Here is a 15,687-nt window from a genome sequence, read left to right on the forward strand (position 1 = left end):
TTGTATCTTCCTCATCCAACCTACTCCGGCGTTCTAAAGCAGAGCATCTTGTGGGCGCGTCTTCCGGTACGTGGTCGCCATTCGAAGAATTTACTACCCCAATAGCCATCTGGGCGTCGAGTTATGTGCTGTGCCCACTGCCACTTTAGTTTTGAAATTTCTAATTGTGACAGCAATCACGAGCATCATGCTTACGAAGTATCTTTACATAAACAATGAGTTCAAGCTCTAAAGGTTGATTCAAATTCAAATATTTTTATTCAAAATAGGATGTGAAATCACTTATTGAAAGTCAAAAAAACTACCACCCATTCCAACATGAATGCCTCAGGCCTGAGAAGAATGGGCGCAACAAACTCAGCGGGCTTTTTTTTTTCATCAAAAATATGTTTTACAATTAAAGTAACATTTACAAAGTAACAAAGTAACATTGTACAATTAAACTTATTATTTAATAGCCTGAGGGCGGTCGCTCCATTCCGAATCTGTGGTATCATTAAGAAAGTCATTTATGTTATGGTAACCTTTACCACACAAACGTTTTTTAACAATTCTTTTGAATAACGTAATACTTTTGTTTTGAACATTCTCTGGGATCCTGTTGTAAAAGCATTTACATCGCCCCCACAAAAGACTTGTTAACTCGACTTAGTCGAGTAGCAGGCATTATAAGCTTATGTCTGTTCCTGGTGTTAACATTATGGTTATGACAGTTTCTGGCAAATTCACTTATGTTCCTATGAACATACATTACATTATCAAGAATATATTGAGAAGAAGATGCATCCAATATACGATAATTGCTTAATATACGATAGTATATACAGTTAATTATTTATTACTTTTTATGAATTATATTATTTAAACACAACTCATAAATTGGATTGGCAGCACCTAACAAACATTTTTTATGTATATTACAGCCATTGTAAAATACTCTATTTGATTGAAAAGAGTGGCCGTTGAGTTTTTTATTATGTTCTTTTCACGAGCTCAACTTTTCACGAGCTCAACTTTTCACGAACATAATATGGTAAATTCAGAAATTTAAAAAACTATTTGTAATGACACTTAATTTAAGCCTAATTGAATAAAGTTTATTTGACTTTGACTTTAAATTGCATGCAGCTGGTTTGAAGGAACATGCATCGGCGAAACTATATCAGCATTCGGACAACACAAGTCAGATAAAAATATAATTATAATAGAAAATACAACCCACGGCAATGTATTTAAAGGTGTTTGTTCTTTGCGCAACAATTGTTAAACAATCTCCATTAGATAAGGTTTGTATTATAATCAAACAATCTTGGACACTATAAGCCTCGTAAACACTCGTCAACTTTTCATTCTGTTGCACGCAAGGCTTGCATTCGTTTGTTGTTGTCTCAAAAATTGAAAGGTGAATTACGTTGTTTGAAAATATAAAAATGTAAGTAGTAATTAAATGGTTAATATAATACATTTTCATGTGTTTCATCCGCCTATAAAATTTTAATGTTGTAGAATACCTATTGTGGAATATAATATCATTTACACAAATAAAATTTGAAAACAAAATGTAATGAACGATGCGGGACTCGAACCCACGACCCCTCGCGTTCCGAGTGCGAGTGCTCTTCGAACTGAGCTAACCGTTCGAGTGACGTATCGTGATAAAATCTTGTATGCTTTGTTCAACTCTCAGGTTGTGGCTTCATCTACAGGATCTACTTTACAGTCAACCCCAATATTTGCATATTAGGAAATTGACTTGAGATGTCTAAGTGATAAGTAAAAAAAAATGTCCGTCACTTGCTGACTTATTTCACAAGATGAAGATAATATCGTAATATTCCTCAGGAACCAAGTATAATGCACAAAAAAATCTGAATGGCACATTCAGAGATGCGCGCTACAATATCTATAACGTTTCGATTTAAAGGGCGACGTCGCTCGTGAAATTACGGTCTTAATGAGACTTTTAGTATCTAAAAAGTCACGCGCTCAATTGTGATACCGTACAGAATTTTGGATCCCATCAAAAATCATGGACGGCACTGCATTATAATTGGCAGAGTGTATGTCTAAACATCAGATATTTTGCTCGTCCTGCCACTAATTCGCATAAATATTAATATGCCCTATCAAAACCAGCATCTGAACAGACATGTTTTTTTTAAACCTGAGGGTTCTTATAATTAAATTTATTCCTGCATTATAATCATAATTATTGACTCCAAACACAGAGTTTAAGGCGAAGAGTGAGGAGAAAACACGCAAACTAGGTGTTTTTAGGCAAGTTTTATGGTGAAATTTATGAAAATATAGCATTTCGAGCTATGAACACTAATTTATCTTGTTAGACATACCCTTAAGTCACATTTTTAAGTTGCCAATGCTTGTTATAGTTAATACTCCAGAGTTATTTTTAACAACCATTTTTATTTACAGTTAAACACGCTGTTTCTCGGTATAACGCATTTGTTTAATACGAAACTCAGACGGGTTATTCTTATTAGCTAGCTTGTACTTTTATTATGTAAGTCCATTTATTAGGATTAGTAATCATGAAAAAGGACTATGAGCATATAACTGTTTGTGCCTTACTTTTTGGCATAAGTAAAGTAAGAAAGTATTCATGCCTGTCACCATTCAAATACTTCAATCAGCGTGATGGTGATATAATTACCTCTCACCTTGCTGTATCAGGCAATGGTATACTATTGATTCTGTTTTGGTGTAAAAAATAATACGACTGGGCGGAAACTTAGAAAATCAGTGAAGTTATCCAGAAAACGTAAATCAGTCCTTGCAAACGATGTCAAAAGATGACTCAAGAGCTGATGCGTGATATCATTGAGTACACAAGTACCTATTTTTATTAACATAATATACATAGTAATTGGCATTATGATTTAAGTGAAATTATATTAAAACCAACAACATTAAATGTTTTGGCTAGCCTGTATGTACTCATGCATTTTCGTTTGATAAGAACACCAAATAACAAATATTCCCGAGTCTAATATAGGTAACTATTATACATTGCAGCGTAGTAAGGAAAGTTCGAATTTGACTTCAAAAAATACTTGGGATCTGATATTGGCATAGTTATAGGTACGTATAACTCTACTTACGCAAGTAGTATGACCATGAGTTCTAATGTTTACAATAAATATGTTTTATTTCAATACAATAATTATGTTTTTTTAGGGGTATAATAAATAGATTCAATACAAAGATTGTCGAAGACAATGCAGAGTATTTATATTATGTATACAATATAATAATATGACAGCATTTTTTTAAACAGTCAGGATAAGAAAAAAATAGGGTGTTGCACTCCGGGAGTGCCAGCTTCTGCTGGTTTAAGTTTTTACTTCTGTAAAAACTTTAATATTAACGTTGTGCATTTTTTAACATTTTGGAACGGGAATAATTTCGCACGAATTGCTTTATTTATCAGTACAAATGTACTAGCATTTATGTGGTTAAATACAATTTTCGTCTATTGCGCATTCGTCCACAAAAATGACAATATATTGACACGAGAGTGGGTCAGGGATTGGAAATAATACTACGCTGATAGGAATGAGACTTTATTTGCGTTCACTTTTTCTGAACTTGCACTTCGCCGGTCAGCCGCTGTTCCTCTTGTGGGCGGCGGTACCTTCAACGCGTCACACCGCCCGCACCGAACACTAAGTCTCTTCTATCTTCTTCTTGGAACACTTCCACTTTTCACTACTTCTTCTTTTCTTCTTCTTCTTCTTTACACTTTCGAGTCAGAACTAGGACTGCCGTAGGCCACGCTAAGTACGGCTTATATACCCCCGGATCTGTTCTATTTTCAAAATGATTCTCCCATTCCATCTTTATTTAAATTGTACTAGAGTACAATTTAAATTTAAAGATGGAATGGGAGAATTTTAGAATTTTCTAAAATTCTTTTAATTATTTTTATCCTGCTTACACAATTTCCATCCCTTTTTTCTGTTCGATTTGATACTGAACTTACTAGAAATTTCCATTAACTTTACAAAACCCAAAAAAAATCTATACACTGGTAGGTGTATCGAACCCGGGTCTACAGCATCGAAAGTAAACACTTTTACGCTAAAGCTACGAGTATTGCTGACGGATCTGTTGAAATTATCAATGTCTTGAAGTTTGACAACTCTCGTCATGTACGTTTCTGCACGATATCACGTTTGACAACTCTCGTCATATACGTCGAAGCGTTGCTACGCGACAATATTTAAGGTAGGTATTTAACACTTCGGAATTATTACAACTATTTACCATTAAAAAGTTTATTACTCAGAAAGATTAACTTTCAAACATTTTTTTAATGGAAAAGGAGGACAAACGAGCGTACGGGTCACCTGGTGTTAAGTGATCACCGCCGCCCACTTTCTCTTGCAACACCAGAGGAATCACAAGAGCGTTGCCGGCCTTAAAGGAAGGTGTACGCAGTTTCTTTGAAGGTACCCATGTCATTTCGTCCCGGAAACACCGTACAAGGAAGTTCATTCCACAGCTTCGTAGTACGTGGAAGAAAGCTCCTGGGAAACCGCACTGTGGAGGATCGCCACACATCCAGATGGTGGGGATGATATCCTAACTTGTGGCGTGTCATGCAAAGGTGGAATTCGGTGGCAGGAATCAGGTGAAACAGCTCTTCAGAACACTCCCCGTGATTAATGCGGTAGAAGACACACAATGAAGCGATGTCTCTACGCATCGCCAAGTAATCCGGCCGTTCACAGAGCACTAGGTCCCCGACAATTCCAGCTGCTCTGCATTGCACACGGCGAAATAGATTGAGCTGATACTGTGGTGCGCCAGACCAGAGATGACAGCAATACTCCATATGTGGCCGGACCTACGCTTTGTACAGCGCTTGGATGTGGGCCGGCTTGAAGTATTGCCATACTCTATCTATGACGCCCAGTTTCTTCAGAGCCAATTCGTGGCCGCGGAATTGGTAATTGCTCGAGATTTCAAGACCCAGAATTCAGATACTAGGCGAGGCTGTAAGGGAAGATATGTCAAAGAGCGGTGACACGACAAATAGGGTTTTTGATAGTGGTTCAAACTTGAGTCTTCTGGGGATTAAATTGGACAAGGTTCAATTTACCCCATCTCAAGAGAGGACTCGATAGAAGACACAAGTTTCTCCCGGCACTGGTCGACGATTTCCCTCGAGAGACCTGCATGGCCCGTGTAAACGGCATCGCCCGTGCTGTTATCTGCATAGCAATGTATATTGGAGGTGTTCAACATATCATTGATATGCAAAAGAAACGCTGTGGAAGATAGCGCACAGCCTTGGAGTACTCCAGCGTTCACGGGCTTAGGATTCGAGCATAACCTTCGATAACGACCTGTATGCTGCGCCCAGTGAGAAAACTGAGGTCCACATAGGCTCTCAGGAATCCCAAATGAAGGAAGTTTTGCGAGAAGCGCCTTGTACCATACACGATTAAAGGCCATCGCTATATCCTGGCTAACTGCCAGGCCTTCCCCCTTGCTTTTGTTTGCCGTCACTCACCTATGTGTTGGGTATACCAGAAGATCACCTGCCTACCGACCATGGCGAAAGCCGTACTGTCGTTGACCAACTGGTGACCCTTTAGGTAAACCAAGAGCTGGCGTTTAATTATGCTCTCCATGACTTTTGACAGCAGGGAGGTAATAGCTATAGGCCTGTAGTTTGCCGGATCCGAACTGTTTCCGTTTTTTTGATCGGATGGACAAGGGCTGACTTCCACGAGTCAGGAACTACGCCTTTTGTATATGAGTGCCGGAATAAACGCGTTAGCACCGGTGTCAACTTAGGAGCACATGTTCTAAGCACGATTGGAGACATGCCATCAGGCCCGCTCGACTTCCTTACACCTAATGAAATATGAGCTCGCCTAACAGTTGTCTGTCTAAACTGTACTTCAGGCATAGAGCTCTGACACCGCGGGATGGTCGGCGGTGTTTTCCGTTGTCGTCAAGGGTCGAGTTGGAGGCAAAAATATATAATATAAATAAAGATTTTTTTAAGGACCTTTAAGAAGTTCCTCACATGGTAATAAAGACTGTGAATTGCAATTGAAAGAAAATAAGGGTTAGTTTCAAATCTAAAATTAAAATGCAAAATGTGTTACGAAACTTTTTCCATTTATTGCAATGATACTGAAATTGATATAAATATGAATACAGTTGCGAATGCAGTAGCAATAGAATGTGGCAATACGCAATTAAATGAATTGTTAGCAGCAATGGATTTGCCCTAAATATCTTCTAACATATTTAACAAAAGAATGGACACAGTCATCAAAGTTTGGGAAAAAGAATTAGCCATTTGAATGAATGATGCTGCTATGGATGAATGGTATCCCACTTATTGACGTGATAGCAGATGGCTGTTGGGGTATAAGGTCACTAAAAAAACTAAACCCTATGAGGCACAGCTGCAGAAATTCGGAAAAGAACAGAAACAGGTCTGTGAAAAAATATAAAGCTGCATATGCGCCCAAGCTGCATGAAAAATGTCACACCTAAGGAGCACGAACGTTGCAAAACTTATTCTGGATATCTTAAATAAATTTTTTTTAGTGGAGAACAATAATTATTTCGGGAATGTAATAATAACACTATTTTAAGGTACTTCGACTGTTATGGAGTCTACAATTTTAGTAGAAAGATTCAAAAATAGCATCCATATGAACAATTTGATTTATGCAGGATTAATATCAAATGGTGACGCAAAATATATCAATGCAAAAATTTTACAGGCAAGGCCATTTATAAAAACAAAACGATCGAAAAAATTTAATGCGTGAACCACCTACTAAGGAAATAATTTATAAGACGAATTTTGAAATACTAAAATGAAAAATAAGTTAGTAAAATTTTTAAAAACCATTTGATCGACATGAAATTAAGGGCCGGAAATGCAAAATGGAAAGGGAAAAGCCAATAATATACAAGAAACACTTTATGATAAAACAATTAAGAAGCATATCGATTGACAATAAACAATGCTGTGTATGTAGAAGTACAAAATTTTTAAGAATTCTAGAAGCAATAAATTACGAAAACTATTCACAAATTTTTATTAATTAAATCATTCTATATTTTTGTTACATAGCTATGTAGCAGTACCTGTGACAAACACCCACAAATAATTTAATATGTCTGATATATAATCTGACGTAAAACTAGAAGTCATGCATGTTAGCCGTAATATCTTTATTCAAATTATTGATTTACTCTTAAAAGTGCGTTGAAAAGTATTTCATAATACTGTACTCCGAGTCATGGAATCGCGCAGATAATTATTATGTTTGTCTTTACTTATCTAAACACACAGAGAAGTTTTCAATAAACAGTCAATTATAAACATTACAACAGAAATATATTGGATAGTGATGACAATCACGCAGTAAATTGGAAACGTATGGTTACTCTACGAAATTACAAGCCGTCCATTGCAACTAAATGAATTGAATAATATTATAATTCTTGTAATAGCTGTACAAGGTCGCGGGAGTAGGCACATTGTGCCACGGGCCACGGTAATGTTTTTGTGCGTTCGGCACTCAAGGTTGCTGGCATTTATTGTCGCCTTAATCAACCCTGAGTTCCTACTCATACGTTTGCACGATTCTTTTGTTCCGTTGTCCGATAATGTCGCATTTATTTATTTATTTATTAAGGCTTACCAACAAGAAACAAAATTTTACATATACGAATAAGATAAACATAAATTAGTGTTACTTTTTACATATCTAAATTAAAGGTATGCACATCGTTACTAAACTAAAAAACTAATTCTAAAAACAAATTATAAAAAAAACAATAATGAATTTACTACTAATACTAATTACATAGTTACTAATCTATATTTAAGCCTTTTAATGACAAGGGCACCTGTTTTTTATAAAAGTTAATATTTGAAAATATATCGATGTTATGATCTAATCTAATCTAATCATTTACCTAAAAACTTATCACAATGTCAAACAACAGAAAAAAGGACGCATGATTTTAAAATAATCTCTCACTTTAGTAGTAGGGATTCGCCGGTTCTGGCTCACAGTAGTGGGGATTCGCCGGTTCTGCCTCCCCGGTTCTGGCTCACTTGTTCGAGATGCCTACTAAAAAAAAAAAAAAAAGTTTGGTGTCAAACTGGGGGTTTTGATGTATTTCCGAGCGATTGCGCTGATCCGTTTTTCGATATCCCTTATAGTTTCAAAGATAGCTTTTTAAGTTAAACAGATCAATACTCATTACTAATCAGTGGTAATTAACCTGATGATTGGTGAGCGACTCAATGTCGATTCTTTGAAAGTGATAGATGTAATTAGTAAATTACCTCTCACATTCGTTACTACGATTAAAACGACAGTTTTGTGTTGTGTTTATTATTAAGTTAACAGATGATATAAATAAAGTATATAATAAAACATCGTTGCAGATTGTATCATTTTAAAAATATTTGATGAAATCATTCAAACTCTTCTTATTAAACTTAAAGTATAGATACATTAAACAGTACTCTCAACACATGCTGCGGTAAATAAATTCTTTACTCTTGTAGTTTTGTAGATATACTTTCTGCAATTGCTTTGTAAAAACCTCAGCTGGCATCCCTGAGTTGGACGATCATATGAATTGAAGTATTGTCCAATACCCTGCTCACCAATGTGTATTGCAACCCAGTGAGAGCCTGGCTTATTTTCACTATCTACATTGCTGACAATATAACAGGGCGTTACAACGTATATCGACAATCGGTTTGCTGCGTAAACATTATTTTGAATACTGAGATCAATTTTATTCAAATAATTCTGTATCTCGATTGTATTCGTATTACCTTAGAATAATGTATTTAAAAGTTATTGGATTACAACTTACAATAAAACAAAAGATCATTTTAAGTACATATTTAATTTCAAAATGATAAGGCAATATAGTAGTAAGTTTAACTAAAACGAATACACATCCTTACAAACAATCAATTCAAACAAAAAATCAATCAAACGATCATACATAAACATAACTGTGGTAATCTACTGAAATATTATGATTTTTATCAATTTTATTGTACAAGAGCTTACTCAAAACGAACTTTGATTTATGAAATATGTAACTTGAGTTAAGTGATAAAGCTCTTTGTCATTTTCTTAATGTAACAAATTTTGGGATAAATAAAATACACTCCTCCTCATCCACATCCACACATCTCCTCATCGGGTCATTAATTATTTTTAGTATTAGTTTAAGATTTTTCTTCCGCCAAACATATTATAGAGATCAGGTAGTTATATCTTGAAACTAATTGACATGGTTGAGATTGTATAAAGGTTTCATTTCATCAAAGCATTAGGTGATTTAGATACAATTTGTGTCACTGACACTATTCAAAAATATTATAAAATTATTTACGAAAACTGATTTTCCACACCCACACACAATGCACCCTCTACTACAAAAAGGGTTCATATAATATAATGAGACTATTTATTGTTAAACTACCATTTATTGATTATATTTAAATAGAACAATCTATAAGTAAAACAATATACAGTATCTACATCATAACTTACTCCACAAGTTATATATCTAAATAAAAGATGTATCTACTCTCATTCTTTTCAAAAAAATAATTCAAACTTAAAACTTATATAACATTTATTTTATTTTATGATGACTCCAAGCTAAGGTATCAATATAATTTGCTTAAATATACCGTTTGGTATGACAAACTAGATTTATTTATGCTTTATTGACTTAAGTCTATGCATTGAACAATATTTATTCTTATTTTTAAATAGGCATTATACATTTTCATATACTTACTTAGTAACACTTATAAAATTTGGAGTTGCATTTTCCCGCAACATCTTACACATATCTATCTAAGTCCTAGGAATTCATTAAATATGTTAACTTTGTTCCATCTTTAAAATAGCCTAACCATTATTATTTTATATATTGAGTTTTAGATAACAAAATATTTTTTCTGCATTGTCAGATGTTTCGAAACGCAAGTAAATCAGGTTTTATATCTCTTTAAAAATTTATACATTAAAATATAAGTATCAGTGTACAATAATTTTAATATATTTCGAAACTTATTTAACATATAGTTATAGTATAAGTCATCGTATTAGAGTTTTAGAAATATCCAATATACCTGCAATATACCAAATAAATATGATTATTGAGGAACAATTTAGTCTTTTGTAATTGAACTGCAACCAATTTTCATTTTAAAATAGATAAACTTTGGAATTCTATCTTGGCAATTAAATCATACAGTGCAATTATACATTTACTCTTTTTTTCAATATTTTCCATTGTTATTTAAATATTTGAGGTATTCATTAATTTATAAGAATCTTTTCGAAATCAGATGTAGGTAGCTTGCATGTTTGTATTTAAATCTATGTAATTTTGTAACCATGCGCTTTGTTTGAATTTTAAAATTCTATGATTTTTTTATAATGAGACGATTTATTGTTAAACTACCATTTATTGATTATATTTAAATATAAAAATTTATAATTAAAACAATATACAGTACCTACATCATAACTTACTCCACAAGTTATATATCTAATCTATTATTTTCAAAAAAATAATTAAACCTTAAAACTTATATAATATTTATTTTATTTTATGATGACTCCAAGCTAAGGTATTAATATAATTTGCTTAGATATACCGTTTGGTATGACAAACTAGATTTATTTATTCGTTGAGTTAAAATATTATGCTTTATTGACTTAAATCTATGCATTGAACAATATTCATTCTTATTTTCAACATCTAATACATACGTTTAGATCTAAGTCCTAGGAATTCATTAAATATGTTAACTTTGTTTTCATCTTTATAATTATCGTACCGTACTTCTTTTTATTGACTTTTGGGTAGCAAAAAATTTTTTCTGCAGTCAGAGGTTTTGAAACGCAAATGTAAATCAGGTTTTATATCTGTATAAAATTTTTATATATTAAACGATCATGGAGTTCTGAAAGTTTTAAGCAATCGTGTGGCGTTATAAATTCAAATGGATCAATTCTTTTTTTCTAAGACGTAAAAAATTATTATTATTTGGAAAATTTAGTCTTAAATTTTGAAATTGTTCTTCCTTCAAATATTTGACAAGTTTGTCTAAACTGAATGGAAAAAATTTAAACGAATCAACATGTCAGTTGAATTTTACGATTATTTATTTTTATAGTTTTTGTGAATGCCTTGTATTTTTCTTACGTTTGTGGAATAATATCAATTACTTTTTCAATAGAATTTAATGCATGAACAACGGAAAAGATATTACTCAAATCATCTTACAATTAACCTATATAAAAATAACGTAATGCAATTATATATTACTTTTAAAACGTCACAGTTAATGATCAGCTTTTTGTAATAGAATAACGTCATATTAAATTAAGAGTAAGTAAATCTTACAAATTACAAACATTCGAATCACCAGAAATGTTTTTAACTCTATCAAAAATGATAAAATGTAAGTATTGATGATACAAAAAGCATAAAATTTGTTCCAAACCTTCGTAATAAAAATACATATGTCATTTACTTTAGAAATTTAAAGCAATGTCTCACCCACAGAAAAAAACAAAATATTCATAGAATTTTAAAATTCAAACAAAGCTCATGGTTAAAATATTACATAGATTTAAATACAAGCATGCATAAACAAGCTACCTACATCTGATTTCGAAGATTTTTATAAATTAATGAATAACTCAATGTATAAAGAACAATGGACAATATTGAAAAAAGATTAAATGTAAAATTGTACAAGATTTAATTGCCAAGATAGAATTCCATAGTTTATCTATTTTAAAATGAAAATTTGGTTGCAGTTCAAGTACGAAAAACTAAATTGTACTTCAATAAACCTATTTAGTTGGGATTTTATGTATTGAAAATTTCTAAAACTCTAATGCGATGACTTTCACTAGTTAAATAAGTTTCGAAATAAATTAAAATTATTGTACACTGATACTGATAGTTTAATATATAAAAATTTTATACAGATATAAAACCTGATTTACATTTGCGTTTCAAAACCTCTGACTGCAGAAAAAATTTTTTGCTACCCAAAAGTCAATAAAAAGAAGTACGGTACGATAATTATAAAGATGAAAACAAAGTTAACATATTTAATGAATTCCTAGGACTTAGATCTAAACGTATGTATTAGATGTTGAAAATAAGAATGAATATTGTTCAATGCATAGATTTAAGTCAATAAAGCATAATATTTTCACTCAACGAATAAATAAATCTAGTTTGTCATACCAAACGGTATATCTAAGCAAATTATATTAATACCTTAGCTTGGAGTCATCATAAAATAAAATAAATATTATATAAGTTTTAAGGTTTAATTATTTTTTTGAAAATAATAGATTAGATTTATAACTTGTGGAGTAAGTTATGATGTAGGTACTGTATATTGTTTTATTTATAAATTTTTATATTTAAATATAATCAATAAATGGTAGTTTAACAATAAATCGTCTCATTATAAAAAAATCATAGAATTTTAAAATTCAAACAAAGCGCATGGTTACAAAATTACATGGATTTAAATACAAACATGCAAGCTACCTACATCTGATTTCGAAAAGATTCTTATAAATTAATGAATACCTCAAATATTTAAATAACAATGGAAAATATTGAAAAAAAGAGTAAATGTATAATTGCACTGTATGATTTAATTGCCAAGATAGAATTCCAAAGTTTATCTATTTTAAAATGAAAATTGGTTGCAGTTCAATTACAAAAGACTAAATTGTTCCTCAATAATCATATTTATTTGGTATATTGCAGGTATATTGGATATTTCTAAAACTCTAATACGATGACTTATACTATAACTATATGTTAAATAAGTTTCGAAATATATTAAAATTATTGTACACTGATACTTATATTTTAATGTATAAATTTTTAAAGAGATATAAAACCTGATTTACTTGCGTTTCGAAACATCTGACAATGCAGAAAGAATATTTTGTTATCTAAAACTCAATATATAAAATAATAATAGTTAGGCTATTTTAAAGATGGAACAAAGTTAACATATTTAATGAATTCCTAGGACTTAGATAGATATGTGTAAGATGTTGCGGGAAAATGCAACTCCAAATTTTATAAGTGTTACTAAGTAAGTATATGAAAATGTATAATGCCTATTTAAAAATAAGAATGAATATTGTTCAATGCATAGACTTAAGTCAATAAAGCATAAATAAATCTAGTTTGTCATACCAAACGGTATATTTAAGCAAATTATATTGATACCTTAGCTTGGAGTCATCATAAAATAAAATAAATGTTATATAAGTTTTAAGTTTGAATTATTTTTTTGAAAAGAATGAGAGTAGATACATCTTTTATTTAGATATATAACTTGTGGAGTAAGTTATGATGTAGATACTGTATATTGTTTTACTTATAGATTGTTCTATTTAAATATAATCAATAAATGGTAGTTTAACAATAAATAGTCTCATTATATTATATGAACCCTTTTTGTAGTAGAGGGTGCATTGTGTGTGGGTGTGGAAAATCAGTTTTCGTAAATAATTTTATAATATTTTTGAATAGTGTCAGTGACACAAATTGTATCTAAATCACCTGATGCTTTGATGAAATGAAACCTTTATACAATCTCAACCATGTCAATTAGTTTCAAGATATAACTACCTGATCTCTATAATATGTTTGGCGGAAGAAAAATCTTAAACTAATACTAAAAATAATTAATGACCCGATGAGGAGATGTGTGGATGTGGATGAGGAGGAGTGTATTTTATTTATCCCAAAATTTGTTACATTAAGAAAATGACAAAGAGCTTTATCACTTAACTCAAGTTACATATTTCATAAATCAAAGTTCGTTTTGAGTAAGCTCTTGTACAATAAAATTGATAAAAATCATAATATTTCAGTAGATTACCACAGTTATGTTTATGTATGATCGTTTGATTGATTTTTTGTTTGAATTGATTGTTTGTAAGGGTGTGTATTCGTTTTAGTTAAACTTAGTACTATATTGCCTTATCATTTTGAAATTAAATATGTACTTAAAATGATCTTTTGTTTTATTGTAAGTTGTAATCCAATAACTTTTAAATACATTATTCTAAGGTAATACGAATACAATCGAGATACAGAATTATTTGAATAAAATTGATCTCAGTATTCAAAATAATGTTTACGCAGCAAACCGATTGTCGATATACGTTGTAACGCCCTGTTATATTGTCAGCAATGTAGATAGTGAAAATAAGCCAGGCTCTCACTGGGTTGCAATACACATTGGTGAGCAGGGTATTGGACAATACTTCAATTCATATGATCGTCCAACTCAGGGATGCCAGCTGAGGTTTTTACAAAGCAATTGCAGAAAGTATATCTACAAAACTACAAGAGTAAAGAATTTATTTACCGCAGCATGTGTTGAGAGTACTGTTTAATGTATCTATACTTTAAGTTTAATAAGAAGAGTTTGAATGATTTCATCAAATATTTTTAAAATGATACAATCTGCAACGATGTTTTATTATATACTTTATTTATATCATCTGTTAACTTAATAATAAACACAACACAAAACTGTCGTTTTAATCGTAGTAACGAATGTGAGAGGTAATTTACTAATTACATCTATCACTTTCAAAGAATCGACATTGAGTCGCTCACCAATCATTAGGTTAATTACCACTGATTAGTAATGAGTATTGTTCTGTTTAACTTAAAAAGCTAACTTTGAAACTATAAGGGATATCGAAAAACGGATCAGCGCAATCGCTCGGAAATACATCAAAACCCCCAGTTTGACACCAAACTTTTTTTTTTTTTTTTTAGTAGGCATCTCGAACAAGTGAGCCAGAACCGGGGAGGCAGAACCGGCGAATCCCCACTACTGTGAGCCAGAACCGGCGAATCCCTACTACTCACTTTACATAATATTATGCATTATCATTTCCATAATTTATAAAAAAAAATCTTGGTACGATTAAACGACAAAATAATTATAATAACATTATTATGTTCATCGGTCTGTAACACGTTTGATAATTCTTAAATAAATGGGGATCTTGAAGTGGTTGATACACACGTTGAAAGACGACAAAGCGAATAAAATTTATAAGCATTTTACTTTTAAATAAAGGCGTAAGAAAATTTACAGATAAATATGCATTATTAGTAAAAAAATCCAATAAATAGCGTGATAGGGATCTCGCAATTCCAACGGCATGATTAGAAAATCATTTGTATTATTAGAACCACACAAAAAATGTTATTTAAAAAATTTTGTTATAGATACTTTATGTGGAAGGAGGTATGAGGAAAAATTTTGAGATATAAGATTATAAACAATGTTCCACCAATTGTAGTAGGGATGAAGTTATATGATTAATTTCAACTACTGCTTTCAAGTTAGTTTGGCCGCGCGGTCTAAGGCGCCAGATTTAAGCTCTAGTTCCCAAGAGGGGGAGTATGTTCAAAACCCACACCCCTGACCAAGGTTTCTTATCACATTATATTTTAATTTTATATTAAAGGAGAAAATGATTCTCTAAGGAGTAAAGGAAGTTTCATAAAACCACACAATTGCTTTTATTTATTTGGTATATTTTTTCTGCAATCTAG

The 15,687-nt window shown here is 31.7% G+C and overlaps 1 protein-coding gene across 6 annotated transcripts in view; it reads left to right on the forward strand.

Moving 5' to 3' along the window:
* The window catches only part of LOC126973797 (uncharacterized), a 106,503-nt gene that overhangs the window by 72,637 nt on the left and 18,179 nt on the right, over positions 1-15,687 (forward strand). The window contains exon 1 of one of the 6 annotated variants that reach the window (XM_050821126.1): positions 1,346-1,432. The exons of 4 other annotated variants lie outside the window; for them this stretch is intronic. In XM_050821126.1, coding sequence (XP_050677083.1) covers positions 1,431-1,432 — 2 coding nt within the window. In that variant the 5' untranslated portion in view covers positions 1,346-1,430. Of the gene's footprint in view, positions 1-1,345; positions 1,433-3,067; positions 3,100-15,687 lie in introns of those variants that run through there. One more of the 6 variants, XM_050821127.1, reaches the window with a different exon arrangement.

Source organism: Leptidea sinapis, chromosome 30 (genome assembly GCF_905404315.1).
Source record: "Leptidea sinapis chromosome 30, ilLepSina1.1, whole genome shotgun sequence".
Classification (NCBI taxonomy): domain Eukaryota; kingdom Metazoa; phylum Arthropoda; class Insecta; order Lepidoptera; family Pieridae; genus Leptidea; species Leptidea sinapis.